This window comes from Mus caroli, unplaced genomic scaffold, assembly GCF_978045245.1.
Source record: "Mus caroli unplaced genomic scaffold, Mus_caroli_1 scaffold_1, whole genome shotgun sequence".
NCBI classification, from domain to species: domain Eukaryota; kingdom Metazoa; phylum Chordata; class Mammalia; order Rodentia; family Muridae; genus Mus; species Mus caroli.
Window position 1 is genome coordinate 131,525,860 of NW_028227256.1, and position 25,620 is coordinate 131,551,479.

The 25,620-nt window shown below is 43.0% G+C and overlaps 2 protein-coding genes across 6 annotated transcripts in view; one reads left to right on the forward strand and one right to left on the reverse strand.

Annotated features, from left to right (window-relative positions):
- The window catches only part of Ppp1r12b (protein phosphatase 1 regulatory subunit 12B), a 205,600-nt gene extending 200,801 nt beyond the window's left edge, over nt 1-4,799 (reverse strand). For all 5 annotated transcript variants that reach the window (XM_085841323.1, XM_029477954.2, XM_021161359.3 and 2 more), the window contains exon 1: nt 4,369-4,799. In XM_085841323.1, coding sequence (XP_085697449.1) covers nt 4,369-4,659 — 291 coding nt within the window. In that variant the 5' untranslated portion in view covers nt 4,660-4,799. The remainder of the gene's footprint in view (nt 1-4,368) is intronic.
- Nucleotides 4,800-11,698: 6,899 nt separating this feature from the next.
- Ube2t (ubiquitin conjugating enzyme E2 T) lies at nt 11,699-23,535 on the forward strand. The gene is made up of 7 exons (XM_021168726.2): nt 11,699-11,819; nt 17,135-17,295; nt 18,640-18,709; nt 20,669-20,774; nt 21,288-21,386; nt 21,493-21,576; nt 23,203-23,535. Exons 2-7 carry the CDS (start codon nt 17,187-17,189, stop codon nt 23,347-23,349), a joined length of 615 nt encoding a protein of 204 aa, XP_021024385.1. The 5' UTR covers nt 11,699-11,819; nt 17,135-17,186; the 3' UTR covers nt 23,350-23,535.
- The last annotated feature ends 2,085 nt before the right edge of the window (nt 23,536-25,620 follow it).

Consider the following 25,620-nt stretch of genomic DNA (forward strand, 5'->3'; position numbering starts at 1 on the left):
TTTGCCTGTGTGTATGTCTGTATGAAGGTGTCAGATCCTGGAGTTACAGACAGTTGTGAGCTGCCAAGTGGCTGCTGGGATTTGAACCTAGGTTCTCTGGAAAAACCGTCAGTGCTCTTAACTGCCGGGCCCTCTCTTCAGCTCCATAATAAAACTTTTTAATGTGATAGATACATAGTGGTTTAATGTGATAGATACATAGTGGTTTAATGTGATAGATACATAGTGGTTTGAATGAAGATTGCCCTTATGGGCTCATAGATTTGAATGCTTACTCCCTAATTGGTGGAATTATTCAGGAAGGGTTACAAGGTGTGGCTTTGTTGGAGAAGGTGTTTGACTAGGGGTTGGGGGGGGGGGGAGGACTTTGAGGTTTCAAAAGCCCAGGACAAACAGACCCATCTGTCTGTCTCTGTCTCTGTCTCCCTCATCCCTTCCCTCACCACCCCCCACTCTGCCTCCTGCCTGTGAAGCAGGACATAAGTCCTCAGCTACTGCTCCAGTGCCATGCCTGCCTGTCATCACTCTCCCTGCCATGAGGGCCATGAACTCCCTGAGACTGCACACAAACTCTCGATTAAAGGTTTTCTTCAATAAGTTGCCTTGGTCATGGTGTTTCTTCACAACAGTAGACAATAACTAATACAATATACAATGGAATTTTACTCAGCTGTAAAGAAAAACGAAAGTTACAGGAAAATGGAATGAGCTGGGAAATATATTAAGCAAAATGACCCAAACTCAAGAAGACAGCCACCATGTGTCTCTCTCACATACATATATGTGTAGAAACAAGGATAAAAGCTCAGAAACCCTAGAAAGGAGACTAAGAGAAGGGGAAAAGAGGTGCCAAAGAAGGGGAGGTGTTCAAAGGGCACCTGTGCCATGGAAGCAGAAGAGGGCATTGCAGGGGAGGTAGGGGAGAGGAGGAGAGACAGAAGGAGAGAGCACAGGAGTGAGTGGCCAATCAACTCAAACACACTTTGGCCTAAAACTCCATCATAAATTTATTCTTAAGTCAAAAAAGAAAGCCATTATGATACCTAAGACCTTGTATGCTAATTTTAAAATATAAAATTTAGGACTAGGGAGATGGCTCAGTGGTTGAGGGCACTTGCTGCTCTTCCAGAGGACCTAAGTTTGGTTCCTATTGGTCCCTAGCATCTTCATCAGGTAGCTCAAAGCCAGCTTGGGCTATACATTTCAGGCTAGCCTAAATTACGGTGTGAGGCCCTTTCTGAAAGGAAAAAGAAAACAAACCAAAAAACATGCAAAACAGAAAGTCATTTGGCTTGACATTAACTCTTTGAGCAGAGTAATAATCTTTAACTGAACTTGTCTATTACTGAGTATACATATCCAATCTGAATGTCATTTAGTTATTGCCTACAGCTATGAAGAAGCACCATGACCAAGGCAACTTAGTAAACCTAGAGAAATTCTTCTATTACACTTGTAGATAAGAATTATCCCAAAGCTAGCATCCCTTCCTCTCCTACTTCTATAGATTACTGAATGTAAAGGATGCATCAGCTGAGAGACAGCGCCCTTCAGAAGCAAAGCTGTTGGTGAAGGGAGGAGAGGCAGGAAGGCAATCAGTCTCCCGATAAAGGCAGAGAGAGGCAGCACTGCAAGGGGAGGATCTACCGCGAGTGACTTCCCCGAGTAATAGTAAAATGTATGAAGGACTACACTTAGATAGCACAGTCACTTAGAAAATAAACAAGTGTCAGCTGATCAACATGCTTGCTGAGCCTGCCTGCCTGCCTGCCTGCTGCCTGCCTGCCTGCCTGCCTGCCTGCCTGCTGCCGCCTGCCTGCCTGCCTGCTGCCTGCCTGCCTGCTGCCTGCTTGCCTGCTGCCTGCCTGCCTGCTGCCTGCCTGCCTGCCTGCTGCCTGCCTGCTGCCTGCTGCCTGCCTGCCTGCTGCCTGCTGCCTGCCTGCTAACTGCTGCCTGCCTGCCTGCCTGCCTGCCTGCCTGCTGCCTGCTGCCTGCCTGCTTGCTGCCTGCTGCCTGCCTGCTGCCTGCCTGCCTGCTGCCTGCCTGCCTGCCTGCCTGCCTGCCTGTCTGCCTGCCTGCTGCCTGCCTGCCTGCTGCCTGTCTGCCTGCCTGCCTGCCTGCCTGCCTGCCTGCCTGCCTGCTTGCTGCCTGCCTGATGCCTGCCTGATGCCTGCCTGCCAACTAAGTGAGTTCCATCTCCAGAACCCACGATGGAAGGAGAAAAGTGGCCCCCCTAAGTTGTCCTTTTCAACTCCACACAAACATGATGGCACACACACATACACACACACACACACACACATGTACACAAACACACACTAATCAAAAATAATAAAAGAAACACTGTTGCTAAGTTATATTATATTATACTAAAAAATAATAATAATCCTTAATATTAAGGTGGAGAATGAACGAAGACACCCAGCTGAGCTCTGCTCCTCACATGTATGTAGAAGTCACCCTTCCAAGAGTTCAAATATTTAGTTTAAATCTTATTTAAAGTTGACTGTCATTCTCTTACCACATTCTATACCCAGTTCTTTACTTGGTGGGCTAAGGGGCCTTGTGCTGGAAATCTGAAAAATCAATACCACAGGTAACTGTCCTCCTTCCTAGGATCTCACACATATGAAGTTTCAGAAGCTTCACCTTCCCCCTCTGTATCTGGGAGTCACATTATTACCAACTATACCCACTGCAGAAGAACACTACCAAAATTACATGAGAGAAGACACAGGAAATCATTCTTAAACAGCAAAGTACTATATAAATACTGGTTGCTATATATAAAACTTTAGGTGGGATCCTGAATAAAACAGGCTGAGAGGAGAATTTTCTTCCATATGAAGAGAGCAATCAGAACAATATTAAGCTATTAACTAAGTATATTTAAGGAAGGGGTTTAATGTAAATGAATTATTATTTAAGAATGGTTTTGTTTTTTAGGGTTGGGGGAGTGTTATTGTTTGAGTGGTTGGTTTTTTGAGACAAGGTTTCTCAAAAAAGGTTTCTCCCCTGTCCATCCTGGAACTCACTCTATAGACCAGGCTGGCCTCAATCTCAGAGATCTGATTGCTTCTGCCTCCTATGTTCTGGGATTAAAGGCATGGTCATCACCACCCGACAAAAAGTTGAATCTTATGTGCACTCATTCAGGTTGCACATACAGCAAAGGAAAACTAAGAAAAAGAGCTGTGAGCTGTGGACGCAGCTCTGTCGGTAGAGTTCTTGCCTGGCTTGATCCTCAGCACTGCCCAGACTTCGCAGTCCCAGCAGTGGGGACATAGAGGCAGATGGATCAGCTACATGGAGAGTTCTAAGTCAACCTGAACTACATGAGCGTCTGTGTGGTTGTTTTTTAAAAATAAAATAAAATAAAAATAAAAATAAAAGAGAGGTGAAGGAAGAGGAAGAGGAAAAAGGAAGAAAACAAGAAAGAAAGAAAGAAAGAAAGAAAGAAAGAAAGAAAGAAAGAAAGAAAGAAAGAAAGGAAAGAAAAGAGAAGAGATGAGAAGAGAAAAGAGTGGGTGCCCAGGTCTCAGCTCACCAAAATAACTGGCGAAGTTCAAATGGGGAGAGAGGGTGGAGTTATGACAGTCAGTATACAGAGAATATTGTTGCATAAGTGAGAGAAATCAAGGCGTTATTATTAAGCACAAGTACTCTCAGATTACCTGTAACTCGTATATATAGTCATTTCTTTTTTCGAAGGTTACCATTTCTACAGACAGACTCAGAAATAAAGTTGAAAGTCTACTCCATAAGTCCTAGACAGAAATAATTCTGTCCCTGACTGAAGTAGCGCTGCTGTAGAGAAAATGAGACACCCATAACAATGAGGTCAAGGGTGTTCTAAGGGTGGCCTGGAGAAGACACAAATCACACATCAGCAAAACAAGTGGCGTTTCAAAAAAGCTGCCTGTCTCCATCCATTAGTGGGGTTTCCCTTTAATTGACCCTAAGACATTTTAATAACTAGGCCACGCAAATAGAAAGTTGAATTTTCTGAAAGGGGAGCAGGCTAATGATAGTGTGAGTGGCATGAGGTACAGGCACAGGAGAGAAGTAAAGATGACTAATCTATAGAAATAACACCAAGGACCAAATCATCAGTCACCATGACAACCCAAGTAGGTGGAGGGAAATACAAACACTGACCAGTCACCCGGGTGACACCAGTCCTTCAAGTAAAGACCCACACCCTGGTTATGAGTGGAAGGGGGTGGCCAAGAATGCGAGTTGACTGAAGTGGCATGGTCTTTGCAAGAGGGCTCTGCGGTGACACTATATATACTCTTGGTGAGGCAGCTCACCGGGGTCACAGGCTTGCAGGTCAAAGACCCCACACAACAGAAAGAGAAGTCCTACCTGGTGCAGGGCTGTCAAGCCATCCACGTTGACCGTGTTGATGTCCGCACCTCTTGCCAGAAGCTTTTTCACCTCGTCCGTGTCCCCGCTGGAGCAGGCAGCTAGAAAGACCGCACCGTCCTCGAAGCGGACCCTGGGGCTCCCGCGTCTGGTCTGCAGCTGGCGCCCCGCGCCCTGTCGCTCCGCGGGCTCCTGCTCGGTCAGCGAGCCCCGCCAGCGCCGCAGCTGCTCAGCCCGCCGCGCTCGCGCCGACTCTGCTCGCTTCCCTCCCAGGTGCTCCAGCTCCGCCATTGCTCGAGCTTCCGCAGCTGCTGCCAAAAGTACCACCACAAGACTGTTGGTTGCCCTGTGTGGCCACTGCCGCCTCCCTCGGAGGGCTTCAGCCGGGGAATGAAGGCGGAGGCCCCCGCGCCGCCATCTTTACTCCTCCCGCTAGTAGCACCGCCCACATGCTCCCTTAACTTCAGCACGCACGCGCTGCCCAACCCCGCGTCAGTACGGGACTTGTAGTAGGAGACCTGCCCTGAGGGCGCACAGGAGCCCTACGGAAACTACACATCCCTGGATGCATTAGAAATCAGTCAAGGACAAGCTGCACCCTCCTCCGAGGGGGAATCTAGCACCTATGCCTGGAAGAAGCTGCAACTGTCTCCCAGATCAGTGGCATCCTCTTTCTCTAAGCATTTTGGGAATCGTAGTTTTTTTTATTGTTGCGATCACTCAGCTGAACTCCCTCCCTAATAGTCACTTAACACTTCAAAGCAGCAGTAATTACCCTTATTTTCTAGAAAAGAGGACTAAACATGAAGTAACAGAAGGATGAGATTTCATGTCCTGTTTTTTTTACATCTAGTTTTATTAACATGTATTAGTTATGAACGTGCATGGAGAAAAGTATGCATACACATACAGTATTATAGTTTTACATAAATTATTTTCAGTATGACATTCACTCCAGGTCCGAAAAGATTCCTGACTGTTGAAATTTTTCATTTCACAAATTTCACACACACAAAAAATGTGAACACGATTAGGTCATCAGAAAAAGAACTTTTATTATTTCCTAACAAATGAACACTTGCCCGTTGCTCATTTTCTATTGGAATAAACTAGGAATCAAATGTTGAAGAAATAAGTAATGCCAGGCAACTCACACCTGTAACCCCTGCACCCAGGTTGTCAGGAGTTTTAGAGCAACCTGGACTACACTGTGAGTTCAAGGTTAGCCTGGGCTACAGAGTGAAACCTGTCAAATCTACTCCCCTGTGAAAAACAAACCACAAAAGGCAGTACATTCAAAGTCATCCTTTGCTGCATAGGCAGTTCCCGGTGGCCTGGACGAGGTGACACTTAGTCTCAATAAAACAAAAGCTTTTTAACAAATAATGAGATTTTCTTGGTAATTTGTCAACATGGAACCTCTTCTTATTAATAATTAAAATTACCCAAGTTCCCAAATAGAACTCTGCCAAATTGATAAGAGATACTGATATCAAGATAACGTAGGAACGGGGAATGGTGACACGCACCTGTTATCTTGGAGGATCAAGAGTCTGAGGCCAGGCTGGCAAGATAGCTCAGCAGTTAAGAGCAATGACTGCTCCTCTGAAGGTCCTGAATTCAAATCCCAGCAACCACATAGGTTGACATGTTGACAAATTACCAAGAAAATCTCATTACTTGTTAAAAAGCTTTTGTTTTATTGAGATTAAGTGTTATGTCATCCAGGCCAGCCAGGAACTGCCTATGCCGCAATGGATGACTTTGAAGCAGATGGCTCACAACCATCTGTAATGAGATCTGATGCCCTCTTCTGGTGTGTCTGAAGACAGCTACCGTGTACTTACATATAGTAGAATAAATCAGAGAGAGAGAGAGAGAGAGAGAGAGAGAGAGAGAGAGAGAGAGAGAGAGAGAGAGAATCTGAGACCAGCCAAAGCAGCAGAAGGAAACTGCCTCAAATACAAACACATAGAGAAACTAGGAGAGATGATGTAGCTGTCAGCTTCTTGCAGCCCTCCTGCCCTGGTTTAATAGCACGGCCCTGGTAAATAACAGCCACTCAGCTTTGCATTTCACTGCTGCTTCCTATTTTGCCAAGAGACTGGCTTCTAGTAAGATCTTTTAAAGTAGGATAAAATTTTCAGGGACCAATAATGTTACACTTTGTGGGACTATGTTCTGTTCTGTTTTGTTTGGTTTGAGATGGAGTCTCATTACTCAGGCTGGTCAAAGATGAATGTGAGATCCTGATCCTCCTGCTTTCACTTCCCATGGTTTGACTCTGTTCTTTTTGTATATTCTCTCTCTCTCTCTCTCTCTCTCTCTCTCTCTCTCTCTCTCTCTCTCTCTCTCTCCCTCTCCCTCTCCCTCTCCCTCTCCCTCTCCCTCTCCCTCTCCCTCCCTCCCTCCCTTCACTTCTCCCTTCTTCCCTCCTCCCCCCTCTGTCCTTTCTTTCATTCTTTATTTAAATTACTGTTTTTTGAGAATGGTTCTCTACAGTTTAGGTTGTCAAGAACCCAGGCTAGCTTCCAACCCATGATATTCCTCCCACTTTGGCCTCCCAAAGGCCAGGAATAAGCCACCATATTTTGTTTTGTTTTTTTATAAGTTTAAAATTTAACAATAATTCAGTCTTGGGGCTGGGGATGTACCTTAGTTCTTAGAATGATGGTCTGGCATAAACCAGTCAAAAACATTTGTCTGTGGGCTGGAGAGATGGCTCAGTGGTTAAGAGCACTGACTGCTCTGCCAGAGGTCCTGAGTTCAATTCCCAGCAACCACATGGTGGCTCACAACCATCTGTAATGGGATCCGAGGCACACTTCTGGTGTGTCTGAAGACACCTGCAGTGTATGCGTGTATATATAAAAAATAAATAAATCTTTTAAAAAGTTTTTGTCTGTAATTATAGCACTCTGAACGTGGGAGCAAATGGACCAGAAATTCAAAGCTATCTTTCTGTAGGGGGTTTAAGGCCACCCTATCAATGTGCTGGGGCAGGGCCCTGGCAATACATAAATCTTTACATTTTTTTAAGAGTATTTAAGAAACTTTAGCTATAAAACTTGTTCAGTGAGCTGACTGTATAAATTTATTCTTTGAAATTTTTGGTTGGGTGAAGGTGGTTTGGAAAAAAAAAAAACCAAACATAGCTTTAATTTTAAGTAACAAAACCTTTTTAAGTTTACAGAGACAGATGTTTTGTAGTATAGTTTTTGACTGATGTAGTTAAAGCAATTAAGATAATAATAATTATTATTGTTCTTATGAAGCACATAGCTGGAATATATATTTCTCTCCAATTAGGTGGGTACGCACTTAAATTATCTAAAGAAGTAAGCCTTTTATGCTTTCTGTAAAAGTCTCCAAAGAAAGTGTTATCCTCTTACTTCTACAAAAAAAAAAAAGAAAAAAACAAATACTACAGTTACAGTAAGAAAGTAGCGTTCTCCCTGTTTCTGGAGCCTCCCACTATTGAGACTGATTTTTTCTGAGACAGGGTCTCTTTTGCCATAGGCTGAACCTGTGCTTTTATGAATAGCAAATGCTAACACCTAACTCCTTTTATTTTAGCATTTCCTCAGCTACACTATAAAGTAGGAAAAGGTTATTTTAGTCAATCTATCTTATTTACTGAGTTCTATTGCCCCAGGGGTGTACCCTGTATGACTACCCCTGTCTTTATACTGCATTTCACTGTACTTTCAGAGAGCTCTCAGTATATTGTAGAAAGGGGCTTAGAGTCTGTTACTAATTCTCCTGGTCAGTCAGAGTTTGCCAATTACTTCTGATTACTCTGCACCAATTATACTGTTTGAGTTTGCTTAGGGGTGGATACCCCAAGAAGATTCCTGAATTCATAGCCTCATTTAGAAATTTCTAGCTTTTGATTATCTGAGCTTATCACAATCTCCGGGGCATAAGGAAGACTTCCAAGTAGTGTCCAGATAAAGTTGTTTCCCTAAAAGCAGAAAGAATTCTCCTTAAAAAAAAAAAAAAAAAAAAAAAAAAAAGACTCAGACATAATTTTCTCAGGTAAAGACATCAAATGAACCATAATGCAGAAAGTCCCCAAGAGAGCAGCAGGCAGTCACCAAAACCTAAAAGTGAGAGACAGAACTACAGCCATAGCAGCTCAGCGCTCGGCACAGCCTGGATGGAACTGTGTCAAACAGCTGTGCTGGCTTCATGGCTTCCGTCATTTCCTATGACTGTGCCAGTGTATTGATTTGTGTGTACCTGCACGAGTGTCTGCACACAGGTAGGTGTAAGTACAGACCAATGCCAGAAGAGGGCATCAATCCCTGGGCTCTGAAGGTACAGGTATTTGTTGGACTCCAACTCGATAAATAGGTGCTGGGATCTGAACTTAGATCCTTGAGATTGAATAGCAAGTATTCTCCCTACTGAGACAAACTCAGCAGCCCACTAATAAAACATGTGTAACTACAAGTTAAGTCCAAACAAACAATCCTGTGTACAAATAAAATACATTTTAGAAGATATTTTCAAAAATATCTGGTCTAGGGAGATGGCTCAACAGGTAAAAGTATTTGCTGTGCAAGCATGAGTACCTGGGTTTGAGTCCCCAGCACCAACATAAAAAGCCAAGCACGGGGGCAGGTGAGATGGCTCAGCGGGTAAGAGCACTGACGGCTCTTCCGAAGGTCCTGAGTTCAAATCCCAGCAACCACATGGTGGCTCACAACCACCCAGAATGGAATCTGGCACCCTCTTCTGGTGTCTGAAGACAGCTACAGTGCACTTACTTAAAATAATAAATAAATAAAAATCTTTAAAAAAAAAAAAAAGCCAAGCACAGCTGATTGTACCTACAGCTGATAGCTCCTGCATTAGGAAATACATGGTGATTCATAAGAGCTGGCAGGCCAGCCAGCCTAGTTAAAACAATGTGCTTCTGGATCTGTGAGAGACCCTCTCCTCAGGGAACAGGTTATAGAGAAATAGAGGAAGATCCCCACCATGATGGACTCAGAAGAGCTACCTGGGTGCATCTGCTTACCTACACACTCAGGTAGACACAACCTACACATACCACACACCACACTCATTCACTAAATAAATAACTGGGCCAATCCAGATTTGTATTAAGTAATAATTTTCCATATTCACACTTTAATTGCAACATTAGAACACTCTACTTTTAAAGATAAATGACAAGCTTGCCATGGTGGCACATGTTTATAACCCTAACACTTAGAAGACAGAGGCAAGAGGATTGGGAGTTCAAGTCTGGCCTTGAGGTCAGCTTGAGCTATATGGGGCCTTGCCTCAAATGAACAAAATAAAATAAATAGTGATGATACCTAGGCAGGAGGATTGTTGTGAGTTTGAGGACAGCCTGGGGTTTAGAATGAGGCCTTTGCCAAAAAGAAAAAAAAAAAATCCTAAATTAGGGTACAAGCATTTGAGCCAAGAATTTGGTAGGCAAAGGCAGACAGATCTCTATGAGGCCGGCCTGGTCTAAATAGCTCCAGGCCAACTAGGGCTGCATCATGAGACCCTGTCTCAAAAAGAAACCCTAAATTAATTAATTAAAAGTTTAAAAATAACATTTAGAGCACTCTTGTTGGCCTCTATTCCCACCAGTTAACATACCTCCCTCTGGTGGACAAATGGAAACTGTGTGGCTAGAATGGGACCCTTTCTCTCTCTGTCTTTTCCCTCCTTTCCTTTGATCCAACTCAATAAGGTCTGTGCTATTTCTAAGAGACATTTTTAACTTTGTTTTTCAAAGAACCATCCAAGGAAGTTTCTATTTCAAGACAGGACTAATCGACATACGGTCACTGTCGGAGTAGGGACAAGAAAAGATGCTGAGAAGATTAGATATCATTAGATAGCATGAATGGCAGTAGTAAAATAAGCAGTAATCCCAAATGGTAAGTGAAAACACTTCACTGCAACAAATAAATCCTAACCATGAATACAGAACCTCAACAGCAGACTGAAAAGCACATCAGACTGTTGCATGACTATCGTTCATAAGTTTGTAAGTTTGCAAAATTCACTATCTACCCTCTGGCTCAGTCCTACAACTAAACTGGGGAAGCCCAGAGCAGAGTCAGTCAGAGTCCTAATGAGTCTGAGGGTCTCCAGAAGACAGAACACACCATAAAACCTCCATGAGAAACCAGTTGTAGCTTAACATCAGTTTGGACTAAATGCAGACATCACCGCAGTAGCCAAAATTATATTAGCTTAGAAGTTCAGAAAGACCGACTGCTAGGTCTATGCTATGGAGCTGTACAAAAAGCTAGGAGCAGTGAAAGAGAAAGGTGATTACTTGATCGATTTTTGGTCCCACCCCCAGGGTTCCCATAGTTGAAACCAATTCCAGTTCTGCTGAGTCTCAGTCTTAAGCTTTCCTTTCTCTCCCAAGGACTATCCACTTTTGGCACTCGCAGCTGTGCCCTCAAAGCTGACTTGGCTATAGTCATGCACTTGGTTGCTTAGAAAATACTACCTTTCTAGAGGTGGAAGAGCGCTTGAAAGTCATTTATTCCGTGGTTGGTGTGTGACTCAAAGGGATCAAAGGCTGGCACCATATGTAGGAAGAGCTGGGCTTGTTTTCAGGGAGAGGGAGGGGGAAATCCTTAACTTCCTCACAGTGCAGAGGATCTCTTGCGTTAACCCCTAACTTGTTCAGCTTCCATATGAACATTTCCAGTGGTGGAGAAATTTACCCCATCCACTTTACTCTTCAGAGTCCTGATAGAATGCTTTGTCCACCAGAATTATAAATTTAAAAAAATTTTTTTTCTTTTTTCATCTGGAGGAAATCTATGTACCCAAGGCTGGTCTCAAATTCTCAACCTTTTTATTTCAACATACCTGCGCGACCGTATCTTTAGACTACTGATCTTAAATGAAGTAGTAAAGTTTCCCCTGACATTGCTTAAAGCCTGGGTGACCTGGTAGCCATTGGGAAGCTGACGTAGGAGTGCCAGGAGTCTTAGGCTAGCCTGAGCTACATAGCAAATTCCAAGCTAAGCAAGTGTTGCATCGCAAGACCCCGTTCCACAGAACCAAAACAAAGATATAAAGGCAGCTACTCAGCAGTCACTTCTCCAGATTAAGCGTGTCCAGTTGCCTTTGTTTTCTCTCCTGTAGGTGACTTCCCAGCCTTCCCAGCTCACAGCCGATTTACAAACAAGACCACAGCGGGAACTGGGAAATCCGGGTACGTGTGCGCGCGCCAATTTGAGCGGTGCGTGAGCGGACGCAAGCTCTGAGCGCTGGCCAATAGGCGGGCGGGCGCCTCCCCCGGGTTTGCTGCGGACCAATCACAGTCCTCCCCTGGAAGGGGGTGGAGTCGTTTCAACGGACTCCGAGGTTCCGGGTGAGCACAGCAGAGGCGAGCCGCGTTAAGAGGGGCTGCTGACGGTGCTGCCGGTGCCACCTGAGGGAACGAGTCCGAGGTCACGGTGAGTCTGGGGAAGGAGTCCCGTTTTTACCCGAGCGGCCCTGGGAGGAACACGGCGGGGAGAGCGAACCGCCCTGGGCGCGCCAAGGCTACCTTCAGCATCTGCCACCTACCCAGGTTCTGTGCATTGATTATTTATTTACCTCAGGCCTGGGGCACAAAACAGAACGCCAGCGCTCAGGAATCTGGGGTCAGCAATACAGGCTGCAGATTTGTGAGGAAGCACTGAGGGTGGAAAGACTAGGTGGGGAACGCCACAGCAGAGATGGAAGGAATTGTCCTTTGATGTGGCTTTACACAGGGTGAGAAAGAATTTTACGAAGAGTCAGTGCAGTTGTAAAAAGCTTACGTTTGCGGGGAGTGGTTACTGGAAAAGAGGCTAACAACGCCGGTTTAAAAACAAATTAAAAGGAAAATATCTATTGGAGCCGTAGTGTAAGGAACCATGTTATGGTTGGTTGGTTGAGGGTTTCGTTTTGTTGTTTGTGAGACAGGTGTCGCTGTAGCCCAGCCTGACCTGGGCTGACCTGACTTCTACCTAGGCGCCTCCAGTGTCTATGCCCCCAAGCCCCGGCTCTGTGAAAACCCTTTATATTCATAAAATACATGATAACACATGGCTTTTATGCCAAAAGACTTTTTAATTTTTTATTTACTTTTCTTGTATATGAGTGTTTTCTGCATGTATGTATACACAGCACGGGTATGCCTGGTGCCCTCGGAGGCACAGGAAGGTGTTAGTGATGAGATGTCAGATGGATGTGGGGAATTGAATCTGGGTCCTCTGGAAGAGCTGCCTGTGCTCTTAACAGCTAAACCATCTCTCACCCGAGAAGACTTTGTATATACCAATTGTTATCATAGTCTGGTGGCTTCTTTGAGAGAAACTGCCTTTTTTTTCCCCTCGTTCTAATTTGATTAGCATGCCTTTCCACTGTGTTCTTATTTTATATAAAGATACAGTTTATAGTTGTAGGTAGTTTTATTGTAATTGATTGTCCAAAGACAACTTTGAGGAGACCGTTCTCTCCTACTGTGGATTGCTGGGATTGAATCAAGTTGTCAGGCCAGTGCAGCAAGAGCTTTAACCCACTGAGCTGTTTTTCCAGTCCCCTGTATTTACAAGAGTTTTGTTTTGGTTTACTGAAAATAGTCCTTCAGATTACTGTATAAAATAGCAATGCTTTGGCTGAACAAGTCATGGGGAGAAAGTCAGTGAGCAGCAGCCCTCCATGGCCTCTGCATCAGCTCCTGCCTCCAGGTTCCTGACATGTCTGAGTTCCTGGCCTGCCTTCTTCCTTCAGCAGTGTACTGTGATGTAGAAGTGTAAGCCAAATACTGCCCCCACCCACCCAACACACACAATGCTTCCCTCACCCCACCCCCAATAACAAGGCTTCATTAGGCTTAAAACGATAGAGGCTGAGCACATGGCTTAAATCCCAGCAGAGGTGAGCAAATCTTTAAGTTTGAGGTCAGCCTGGTCTACAAATTGAGTTCCAGGACAACTAGGGCTACAAAAAGAAACCCTATCTTAGAGAGACAGAGACAGAGAGACAGAGAGAGAGAGAGTGTGTTAAGATACAAAACACTGTAAATTAAGTTATTAAGTTATTTTGAGATTTTTCTCTGGTATGGAAGGGGAGTCAAAGGACCCGTTAATTTTATTTTTATGTTGTATTATGAATGTTTTGCATACATGCGTTTATGTGCACCACATGCATGCCTGTAGGGTCCCCTGGATCTGAGGTCATGGATGGTTATGAGACACCATGTGAGTGTTGGGGATCAAACCCAGGTCCTCTGCAAAAACAACAAATGCTCTTAATTAGTGACCCTGCTCCAGCACCCTCTTATTTTTATTTTATTTTTCTGTTTGAGACAGGATCTTATATGTACCCCTGGCTGGTCTGGAATTTGTCTTGTAGACCAGGCTGGTATAGAATTTTCAGTAGTCCTCCCCTTTTTTTTTGGGGGGGGGGTGTAGCTGAGGAGATATTTTTGTTTTGCATTTAATAATTAGATTTTTGTATATATGATCAATACATTTTTTATTTCATTATTATTATTATTGTGTGTGTGTGTCACAGTACAGCAAATATGGGAAGGTCAAAGGACAAGTTAACAAGAGTTATTTGTCTTCTCTCTCCCCTAACCAAGTGCTGGGATTATACTCATGCACCTTCTCACACCACTTTTTTTTACAATTTATTTATTTATTATAGCTCTCTCCGGCCCCACTCTCTCCAAAGATTGATTGATTGATTGATTGATTGATTGATTGATTATATGTAAGTACACTGTAGCTGTCTTCAGACGCACCACAAGAGAGCATCAGATCTCATTATGGATGGTTGTGAGCCACCATGTGGTTGCTGGGATTTGAACTCAGGCCCTCTGGCAGAGCAGTCAGTGCTCTTAACCTCTGAGCCATCTCTCAGCCCCCCTCACACCACGTTTTATGTGGTTTCTGAATTAAACTCAGGTCTGCAAAATATATATCAAGCATCTTAACAACTGGATTGTCTCCCTTTTTAAGCACACATAGGACATTCTGAGCAAGACTCAACAGTTTTAAAGGATATAAATAATATGTCAGAAACCAATAACACAGTCAGAAACCAATAAACAGGACTAGGCGTGATGGACTTTTAGTAGTATACAGGGTTGGGGGGCAGTTGTCACTGAGGCAGAAGAATACAGGACCAGATTTGTTTTTTTGTTGTTGTTTTTTTGTTTTGTTTTTTGTTTTTTGACAGGGTTTCCTCTGTGTAGCCCTGGCTGCCCTGGAATTCACTCTGTAGACCAGGCTGACCTCAAACTCAGAAATTCGCCTGGCTCTGCCTCCCAAGTGCTGGGATTAAAGGCGTGCACCACCATGCCTAGCCAAGCCCAACTCTTATAAAGTGAAAACATTTCATTGGGGCTGATTTACAGTTTCAGAGGTTCAGTCCATTATCCTGATGGCATCATCATGCAGGCCGACTTAGTGCTAGAAGAGCCGAGAATTCTACATCTTGATCCGAAGGCAGCAGTGGAAGAGTGTCTTCTGCAGGTAGCCAGGAGGAGACTGGAATTCCACACTAGATGGAGCTTAAGCATTGGAGACCTCAGAACCCACTCCCACAGTGACACACTTCCTTCAACAAAGCCACACCACCTAATAGTGCCATTTCCTGAGAACCAAGCATTCAAACACAAGAGCCTGTGGAGGCCAAAGCTATTCATACCACTACAGGGTGAGATGGTTAATATTGTCAACTGAAGTTTAGGCTATGGAATCATCTAGGAGACAGACTTCTGGGCCTGTCTGTAAGGACATACCTAGATTGACTTAGTTAAGGTGGGAAGAGTAACCATAAATATTGGTGGGATCAAACAGACAGTGGTCCCAGACTGAGTAAAAAGAAAAACGTGGCTGCCTGACTGAAGCAGGTGCAGGGTGACCAGCTGCCTCCTAGTCCTGCAGTCTTGCCAGCTCCACTACCCTGGACTGTATCCCCAGGTTATGAGCCAAAATAGACACTACCTTTTCCTGAGTCTCCTGTGTCATGGATTTTGCTGTAGCAAGGAGAAAACTGACTAATACAGAGGACCCCCACCCTGTGGCCCAGGCTGACCTCAGACCTAGAGTAATCCTCCTCCTTCAGTTTGCTTAGTGCTTTAGGTACACAAGTTCTCATACACTACTGGCCTCAAACTGTATAGTCATGGATGGCAGTGTGTTGCTGATCTTCCTGCCTCAGCCTCCCAATTGATGAGATTATTGTTGTGTCCTGCCCATGCCCAGCATAATATGTGCAATACTACCTAGTGACTGGTTTGCTCTGCAGCCCTCTCCTACCCCTCACATACATCTAGTAGTGCAGGGTCCTGCTCATACTAGGCAAATGTTCTTCCACTAAGTTATATCCCCAGCCCCTGAACTGAAGACAATTTACATTAAAAATGAAATAAGCTAAGGTAACTGGAACATTAGGGTTTGATTCAGAATATTCAAGCTGATGAATGGAACAAATCTGGAAGACTCAACAGATCCACATGTTTGAAAGTTAATTTATGGTACTATTAGAAGAGTGGAGTTTCCTTTCTTCTTCTTTTTTTTCTAAAATGGTGCTAGGACAGTTGGTTACTCATTTGTGTGTGTGTGGGGGGGGGTAAAGTTGGACTTTCTACCTCTTACTATACACAAAAAACAGTTACTGATAGCCAAAAGATTTAAGTAAAAAGAACAAAATTTTATTTTTTAGTTATTTTTATTTTATGTGTTTGGCCTTCATGTATGTCTATGTACCACATGCATGCCTGGCACCTGAGATTTTATGGGTGGTTGTGAGCTGCAACACGGGTGCTGGGAATCAAACCCAGGTCCTCTGGAAGAGCAACCAGTGGTTATAATCACTGGACCATCTCTCCAGCCCAAAAGTTATGTTTTTTTTTGTTTTTTTTTTAATGTAAAGAATATGTAGAAAAACAACTTTAAATGTGAGAGTATGGGAAAGATTTTAAATGGATTAACATTAAGAATATATTCATTAGCTGGACTTGACCCAGACTTCTAATCCCAACTACTTTGTAGGCTGAGGTAGGAAAATCACAAGTTTCTGGGCTTACTAGAATGAGTTCAAGGTCAGCCTGGGCAAAAGTTGAGGTAAAACTTATGAACGAGGCTCTCAGCTAGCACTGCAAAAAGAAAGGAAAATGTGTTTATCTAAACTGTAGCAAAGTAAGCTATAATGTGTGATTGCTATATCTGTAATGTACATCAAAATAGGATTCTATAGACGGCTGCTGGTTGAGTGGATATGTTTGTAGGTGTTACTTAGGTGAGAGAGACTTCTTAGAAAGATTAGAATACTAGAGCAAGATGGGCTGATTGACAGGGTGAGCTTCCTGAAGAATTAGGAGAATGCAGAGTCCATAATATATGGAAAGAATGCCAGTCACTTAAACCCTAGCTTACAAGTATCTCCAAATGTTGGCTGCTCTCTTCTTGCTCTCACAAAGCATATAGGCTGCACACAGCTCCTGTCTTCCCAGTCCTTCGCTGCCCAGGCACACTTGGATATATTTGTGAGCACAATTGGACCCAGACTCTCTTCTTATAACTTGATAATTTATTAATGGAAGCAGACATTCGTTTTAAACTTTTACAGTTACTATTTGTATGAGTAGACCAAAAGTTCATGCAGAAATGGAAAAGTCAGGCTCCCTTTGTCAAAGAGAGTAATAAGAATCTGTTCTTCATTAAATTGAAGCTGTGCTATAAACACTAGTCAGCATGGCTATTTCATGGTTGCTTCTTTTCTTTTTCAGTACACCTCAGTGTGGAACAGTGAACTGTTTCTGGTTCTATTCACTTGAGATCATGCAGAGAGCCTCACGCCTGAAGAAGGAACTGCACATGCTAGCCATCGAACCTCCCCCGGGCGTCACGTGCTGGCAGGAAAAGGACCAAGTGGCTGATTTGCGAGCTCGTAGGTAGCCCTATCGAAGACTGTCCTAATTTCACACGGTGATAGATATTAAAGTAGTGCATAGTAAGGTGAAAGGGCCCTGCCCTCTCTTCCTTAGTTGGGTTGCTTGGCGTTTCCTAGTTGACTTCTTATATCTTGTGCTGGTTTGTTTGTCTTTTTTTTTTTTAAAGATGTATTTATTTATTATCTACCCCTGCATGCCAGAAGAGGGCATCAGATCCCATCACAGATGGTTGTGAGCCACCATGTGGTTGCTGGAATTTGAACTCATGACCTCCAGAAGAACAGTTAGTGCTCTTAACCTCTGAGCCTTTGTACTAGGCTCCAGCCCTTGTACTGGGTTGTAATTAAGGTTGTCAGCTGGGTGTTGGTAGCACATGTCTATAATCCCGGGATTCTGGAGGCTGAGGCAAGAGAAAAAGGATTACTTCAAGTTTGAAACCAGCTAGATTACAGAGCGAGATCTTATCTCAATAAAGATTTTGTTAGGGGGTGAGCATGGGAGGGACAGGGACAATAAGATGTCTCTGTGAGTAGGGACACTTGTCACCAAGCCTAACTGGTTTAATCTCCAGTATCCACATGGTGGAAGGCACAAAGCAGCTCCTATAGGTTGTCCTCTGACCGCCACATACATGCCATAGCATGTGTGTACACATTCACAAACACAATAATTATAATTTTAAAAAGAAAAAAGACAGATTTCGGTAGTAGCTGTGCAGCAGTTTTTGAGGGCAGATGGGCAGACAAGAAACACTGCATGGAGACACAGTTAAAGCCTTAACAGAATTGCTGTCTTACACCCACTTCCTTTTTTCCCTTTTCTTTTGTTTGTTTAGATTTGATTCATGTTTGTGTATGAATACATGTACACATGTACAGGTGCCTAAAAGAGCCAGAAGAGGGCATCAAATCCTTTCGAGTTAGAAATCTAGGCAGTAGTTGTAAGCTATCTGGTATGGGTGTCAAGATTGAAACTCTGGTCCTTTGGAAGAACACTGAGCACTGAGCACCTCTCTAGCCCTTACACCTAGAACTACAGACATTATTAGGTTCATTTGATACAGTTTCTGTTGTTGTTTGCCTTTTGAGAAAGGGTCTCATGTAGCCTAGGTCTCATGTTGGCCTCAAAGTTTGAATATAACCTAGGATGACCTTGACTTTATAATTCACCTTTGGAGTATTAGGATTTCAACCTATGCCACCATGTTCATATACTGTTTCCTACTGAACTTAGGGTTTATATATGCTAGGTACATGCTTTACTGAGTTACATCCTCAACCCTTTGTATGGTGATTAAAATCATCTGGTTCTCTTAACTTTTCTTCCTTTCTTTTTTCAAGAAATACTAGGTGGAGCCAATACACCTTATGAGAAAGGTGTTTTCACCCTGGAAGTTATCATTCCTGAGAGGTGAGTATGAATTAGAGTCAGCTTATAATGTAAGGCACAGCCATTGAAAGACAGACAGTATACTATTTAGAGCATTAAATATAGCAGTTAAGAACCAGTGTTTTGATACTAGTTTTACCATAACTAGGAATGTGGTAAGTTGTTTTTGTCTCTTTGGAGTTCAGTTTTCTTCTCTAAAATAATAGATCACATTAGAACTGAGCCCTGCCCCTCCCCCAAAAAATGTGGTAAATATATATTTCATATAATATAAAATTGACCCTTATAGCCATTTGAGGTGTAAATTTCACATTATTGTGCTTTTTGTATGTTTGATTGGTTTTGGATTTGGATTTGGATTTTAGAGTCAGGATTTCTCTGTAGCTTTGGCTGTCCTAGAACTTATTCTGTAGACCAGGCTGGCCTCTAATCCAGAGATCCGCCTGCCTCTGCCTCCCAAGTGCTGGGATTAAAAGTGGTGCCACCACCATCTAGCATGTTGTGCAACTATCAATATTTTATCTCCAGAACTTTTTCATCTTCTCAAACTGTAACTTCATACACATTAAAAATCCACCCCCTCCCAGTGTTCCCTGATACCTACCCTTGGTTCTCTCCACCTTAGTGTGAGGCCCCTTCAGTCAAGTGTCTCGAAAGGCTCCAGTCAGATGAGTTTTGTAGCTCTAGTTTTGTGTAGAGTGAAGAGGGATGAAATGAGTGTCTTAACTATTAAAACTGGACATTTCTGTACCATGGTGGGGCCTGGACAAACTTGTTAAACCTGAATGAGTAGCTTAATAATTATGTCACATCAATTCTGAAAATAGACTGGAGCTTTGCAAAGTTTGTTTGTCACTGAAGAGATATGGTAACTAAATCCAATGTGTAAGTCTAGTTGGAGCCTGTTTGAAGAACACAGCTATAAAAATATTTGGAGACAAGAGCTGGAAAAATGGCTTAATGGCTGTTCTTACAGAGGATCTGAGTTCAGTTCCCAGCACCCACATGGCAGCTGGCAACTGCCTATAACCCCTTTCCAGGGGATCATACACACCTACTTCTGGCATCTGAGTACCAGGCATGTTAAGGGTATACAGGCACACATATGTGCAGGTAACCACACATAAAAAGTAAATAAATAAATTTCTTTTTTGTTTTTTGTTTTTTGAGACAGGGTTTCTCTGTGTAGCCCTGGCTCTCCTGGAACTCACTTTGTAGATGAGGCTGGCCTCGAATTTAGAAATCCACCTGCCTCTGCCTCTCGAGTGCTGGGATTAAAGGCATGTGCCATAGACCCTGGCGCAACAAGGGATTCTTTTTAAAAACGTTTCAAAAATATAATGGTATCTCAGTAGGACAGTGTTCTTATGCTGAAGAGATACTTGGAAGGGTTTAGAAGGTGGGGGGCAGGGGGATCTTAGTGTTTTTAGTACCATTATTTCAACTTTTGTTTTGTTTTGTTTTTGTTTTTTTTGAGACAGGGTTTCTCTGTATAGCCCTGGCTGTCCTGGAACTCACTTTGTAGACCAGGCTGGCCTCAAACTCAAAAATCCACCTGCCTCTGCCTCCCAAGTGCTGGGATTAAAGGTGTGCACCACCACGCCCGGCTATTTCAACTTTTTGATTGCTAGTAATTTTGATTGTTGGCATGTTTGGGGAAGATCTACCTTCCAAATGCTGTCTTTCCAACATTTTTCTAATCCATCCCCATAGGTATAATACTATTGTTATTTTAGATAGCTACTAGTGACCAAGAAATTACTTAAGTTGTAGAATGAGTCCCCACCCCTAACTGAGGCGCTGATAAAACTAATGACAGTTGATAGCTCTGTGGGATGAAGAGTCTGTTTTCTTTAAGGCCTCTCTTAGTTACCCATGCTCTGGTGCATGGCTCCATAAACTGTAAGGCTCAGTGTGGTGATGCATGCCTTTAATCAAGAAGCAGCACGAAGATAATTTTCTCCTCTCACACATTCACAGGTACCCATTTGAACCTCCACAGATCCGATTTCTGACTCCAATCTACCATCCAAACATTGATTCTAGTGGAAGGATTTGTCTAGATATTCTCAAATTGCCACCAAAGGTGAGTAAAGCTTAAAGAATTGACTCTGACATCTGTTTTCTTAGCATTGGAAAGGGGAAGCAAACTGGGCATGGCAGTCATGACTTTGTTCCCAGCACTCTGGGAGGTGAAGCTCTGTGAGTTCCAGGACAGCCAGAGGAACCCTGTCTCAACAAAGAAAGGAAGGAAGGAAAGAAATTAAGTGAAACATTAAAAAAAGAAAGGGGGGGAGGGAGGGAGGGGAAAGCAGGAGGATTAGGAATTAAAGGTCATCCTCATTGGCATAGCACGTTCAAGGCCGGCCTGAGTTACATAAAACTCAGTCTCAAACAGGCAAACAAAAAGTCCTTAGGTTATATACAATGTCACATTCTTTTTGATTTTTTGAGACAGTTTCACCTAGCCAAGGATGGCCTCCAACTCCTGGTCCTCCTACCTCTACCCTATAAGTGCTGAGATTACAGGCATAAGTCACCGTGCCTGACTCAACAATGTTACATTGTCACACAAAAGCCATTGTTCATTTGTATATAGGGTGCATGGAGACCATCCCTCAACATTGCCACTGTATTGACCTCTATTCAGCTGCTCATGGCGGAGCCCAATCCTGATGACCCACTAATGGCTGACATTGTACGTATCGCTAGCAGTAGCCTACTTTGTCTGTACTTTTAATATTCCAGGCTAGAGCTCATCATAGCAAATTAGTTTCTCTGTTTTAACTCTGACTTTATTTCAGTCTTCAGAATTTAAATATAACAAGATAGCTTTTCTCAAGAAAGCCAAGCAGTGGACAGAGGCTCATGCAAGACAGAAACAAAAGGTATGATCTTTGCTAATATTATCAGTTTGAGCATTATACCTATGGGGATGGGAGGGACTCGTGAGCTCTCATCCCTGACTGAGGCACTAATAAACTCTTCAGTTGGTAGCTCTGGGGGATGGGGAGTCACTTTTCTTTAAGGCCTCCCTTAGGTTAACATGCTCTGTTGACTCCACACCCATATGAGTATTATATGGGCAGTACAATTTGGTCTTGGTGGATTATATTTTAAAAAGAAAATTAAGGCCCAGTAAGGTGATGCACATCTTTAATAATCTCACTCAGGAGGCAGAAGAAGGTAGATTTCTAAGTTGGAGGCCAGCCTGATATATATAGTAGATCCATCCCAGTCAGAAAATTTTTTAATCAAAAATAAAAAGAGGACTTAATATTGGAGAAAGATAGGGGGTGGATCTGGGAGGAGGTAGGGAATGAAGTAAGGAATAAATGTCATCAAAATACATTGTATGAAATTCTCACAAAATTAATAAAATATAATATATACACACGTTTATACATATTACAATGTATGTCCTGGGACTGGAGAGAGAGCATAATGGTTAGGAGGGCATGCTCCTCTTTTCCTGACTCTAATTCAGCACCCAGCATTCCTGTCAGGAGGCTCACAACTGCCTCTCACTCCAGCTCTTAGGAACCTGACCCCCACTTCTCGATTCCACAGGTACCTACACTCCTGTGTACATACACACACACACACACACAATTACAAATAAAATATGTCTTTTTTAAAAAAAGAGTACAGATCTGTATCCCAGATTAAGCACTTAGATAAAAATAGAGTACATGTCTAAATAATATTTATTAAAACTTCTAAATCCATACTGTTCTTTAGAATGGCTAATTGGATTCTTTCTCCTGCTGTAGCCATCTAAAAATTATTCAGCAAAATGCTTAGCTGCTCATTTAACAGTTGTCATCCTCTGACGACACTAGAGGGCAGGCAGCGTCTGCTTGGTAGTTTTCTGTTCTTGTGAGTAGCAAGGAGAGAAGGAAGGTGATCAAGTTTTTCTGATTTTTTTTTTTTTTCCTTTTCAATATTGAGCCAGGGATTAGTTAAAAAATAATGAGAAGGTAGGCCTAGAGGGAAAGTTTTATTTTTTATGGGACCACATTCATAGAAAAAGAGGTGTTTAAGTTGATAGTGTTTTGTTTTCTTCTTGAGACGAGGGTTCTTTGGTTTTTGTTTGTTTGTTTGTTGAATTTACTATGTGCTGGCCTAAAACTCAGTAGTCCTCTTACCTTAGCTTCTTGATTATTGTTGTTGGTTTTTTGTTTGTTTCAATTTCTTTGAGACAGAGTTTGTCTGTGTAGCTGTGGTTGCCATGGAACTCAATCTGTAAACCAGGATGACCTTGAACTCAGAGATCTGCCTGCTTCTGCTCCTGAGTGCTAGGATTAAAGGAGTTTGTCACTACCGCCCGGCACCTTTTGATTGTTGTAGGCATACATCATTGTGCCTAGTTTTTTAAAATTTGACAAGGATACTTTTGAAAGAAACACATGCCCACTAAAATCTTAAAACAAAGAATATCTGGACGTAGCAGTACAGAGCTACTTTTTCCATTGACGATGTAGATGTTGTGCTTCACCCTCTCTCCTTTGCAGGCTGATGAAGAGGAGCTAGGCACCTCATCAGAAGTTGGTGACTCTGAAGAAAGCCATTCCACACAGAAAAGGAAGGCCGGGCCATTAGGAGGAATGGAAAAAAAGTTTTCCCCTGACGTTCAGAGAGTCTGTCCTGGTCCCTCTTAGTTACGGCAGTCTGTGTCAAGGTGGTCTCTTTTGCTTGCTTTGATGACAAATGTTTGTATCCTTACAAAAGACCTCATATGTTTACGAATTCTGCCATGCAGCGATTCTTTAAGGATAGTTTGTTTTATTTATCTTGTACATATGTATTTAGAAAACTTTTAAACTTGAAAAATAAATAATACTTAATGTTAAGTGTGTGTTTATATGAAATGTGTGTCTGGGAGTGAACTGCTTATAGTGCTATATGATCAGAATGTTAAAATATTTGGTCAACTTACCATCACTAGAGACACAATGTTTGAATACATAAAAAATAGTTGTTAAGAATCATTGCCCTAGGCTTTGGCGAGTGTGGTTTTTCAGAAGCCTTAAACTGGACTGAGGCAGTGCCCTTTGCCAGTGCTTTCACTCTGGGATTTATGTAGCTGGGAATTACTGCAGTGTAACTTTCATTTGTTCAACAGTCTCTTTTGTTGTATGTTGAGACAGAGAGTCGCTGTGTAGCCAAGGCTAACCTCAAATGCACAGAGGAGTGTATCTCTGCTTCCTAATACTGGGTTTACAAGCACATGCCACCATGCCAGGCCTGTGACAAATATTATTCTGCACAATTAGTTGCCAGACTTGAATCCTCTGTGACTTCATAATATACTTGTCTTATGGTGGGTTCGGGGTGTTACTTGGCCAGCACTTTATCCTCCCAGCCCTGTTATCCCGTTAAGTGACAGAGGTAACAGACTGGAGTATAAATCAGCTGATGTAGGAAAAGGGTACCTGTACTGTGTGAATATATAAGGAATATAAAGGAAATATAAAGGCTGGACCTGCCTAGACAGAGTCTCTATAATGTCTCTCTCTGTATCCCAATATTGCAGTGATGGATGGTTTTATACATAAGGTAATGCCACAGTAGGTAAAATGCACCTCTGAATAAGTTTGTGTTCTGCATCTGCTGTCACTCAGTAACAAGCTGCTATATGTGCTCTGACTTATACAGAGAAAGTCAATGTGAATGTATCTGCTCGTTAATGACAGGCTAACATTTGCTAAAAATGCAAACTTCAGATTTCTACAGATTGGGATTGAACTCACGGCCTTGCATATGGTAGGCAGATGTTGTATTGCTGAGTTATTAGATCACCTACCCTTACAGATTTCTTTCTTTAAAAATATTTAATGTTGTGTGCATATGTGTGTGTGTGGGTGTGTGTATGTGCACCGTATGCATGCAGGAACCCAAGGGCAGCAGATCCTCTGGAACTGGAGTTACAGATGCTTGTAAATTACCCTGTGGGTAATGGAGCCAAAGCCAGGTCTTCTGCAGAAGCAGTGAGTGCTCAACTCCTGAGCCGTCCTTCCAGCCTCCCTTACAGAAGTCTTGAGCCCCGCTTCTTAGAGTCAGTTACTACTCGCTAAAGTCTAAGGATTGAGTTGTATCTTGTACTCATTAGGCAGACTTGGGACTCCTGGACCATTAATATTTCAGTTTGGGTGGTCAGCTGTTAGTGTAATCAGACTGGCAAAACCAGAATCCATTGTCCTTCTAAATGCAAAGGAGTAGAGTAAATAGACTGGTGGCTTCAGAGGCTCAGAGTATAAGGAGACCTTGGCCACCCCATCTGCTTTACATAATACCAGCTCTCTCTGTGACTGTTTCTCCTTAAAGTTCTCAAAGGTGAATGACAGTCATGCTTTCTTATTCATGTCCAGCAGGCCCTGGGCCTCTGCTTTTCATTGAACAAAAATCTCATTGGTCTACCTTAACAGCAATCACTGTGCCAGGGAAATGCTCTGGGCTGGTTGGTTCAGGCTAACCCAGAGACCAAATGAAAGGAAAGTCGTGTATCATAGAATAAAATCCACTATACTGATTTATCACCTAGACCAGTCGGCTCCACCAGTTCCCACCAGCCAACATCGTAGTTTCAGCTACCATGGTCTCTCACCTGTACCGGAGCCCATAGCCTTCTCAGTTCCTTACTTTTCTATGGTGCTCCCAGCTGCAAGAATCATCTTATAACTGTGTAAGTCTGATTTTGCTTCCCTCCTGAAGCCCTCCAGGTGGCTTCCATTTGCAGTGAAGAAAGCACTAACAACAACAAAATCAGTCTACTTCCCTGACCCATAGGCCCTCCATGCTTTATCCGCAGTGCACCTCCTTTCCCTATAGACACCTCCTGCACCTGCCATGATTCAACTCAATGCAGCCTCAGAAGTTTGTTGGCCAATAAAGCGGCTCTAGAGCCTCAGGTACTATCTCCAGCTCATAAC

What these genes read in the sequence shown, in the direction of transcription:
- Ube2t (XM_021168726.2), top strand. Translation starts at nt 17,187, where the DNA reads ATGCAGAGAGCCTCACGCCTGAAGAAGGAACTGCACATGCTAGCCATC. An exon ending in AGTGGCTGATTTGCGAGCTC is followed by an intron (nt 17,296 to 18,639) that starts GTAGGTAGCCCT and finishes TCTTTTTTCAAG; the next exon opens with AAATACTAGGTGGAGCCAAT. An exon ending in ACCCACTAATGGCTGACATT is followed by an intron (nt 21,387 to 21,492) that starts GTACGTATCGCT and finishes ACTTTATTTCAG; the next exon opens with TCTTCAGAATTTAAATATAA.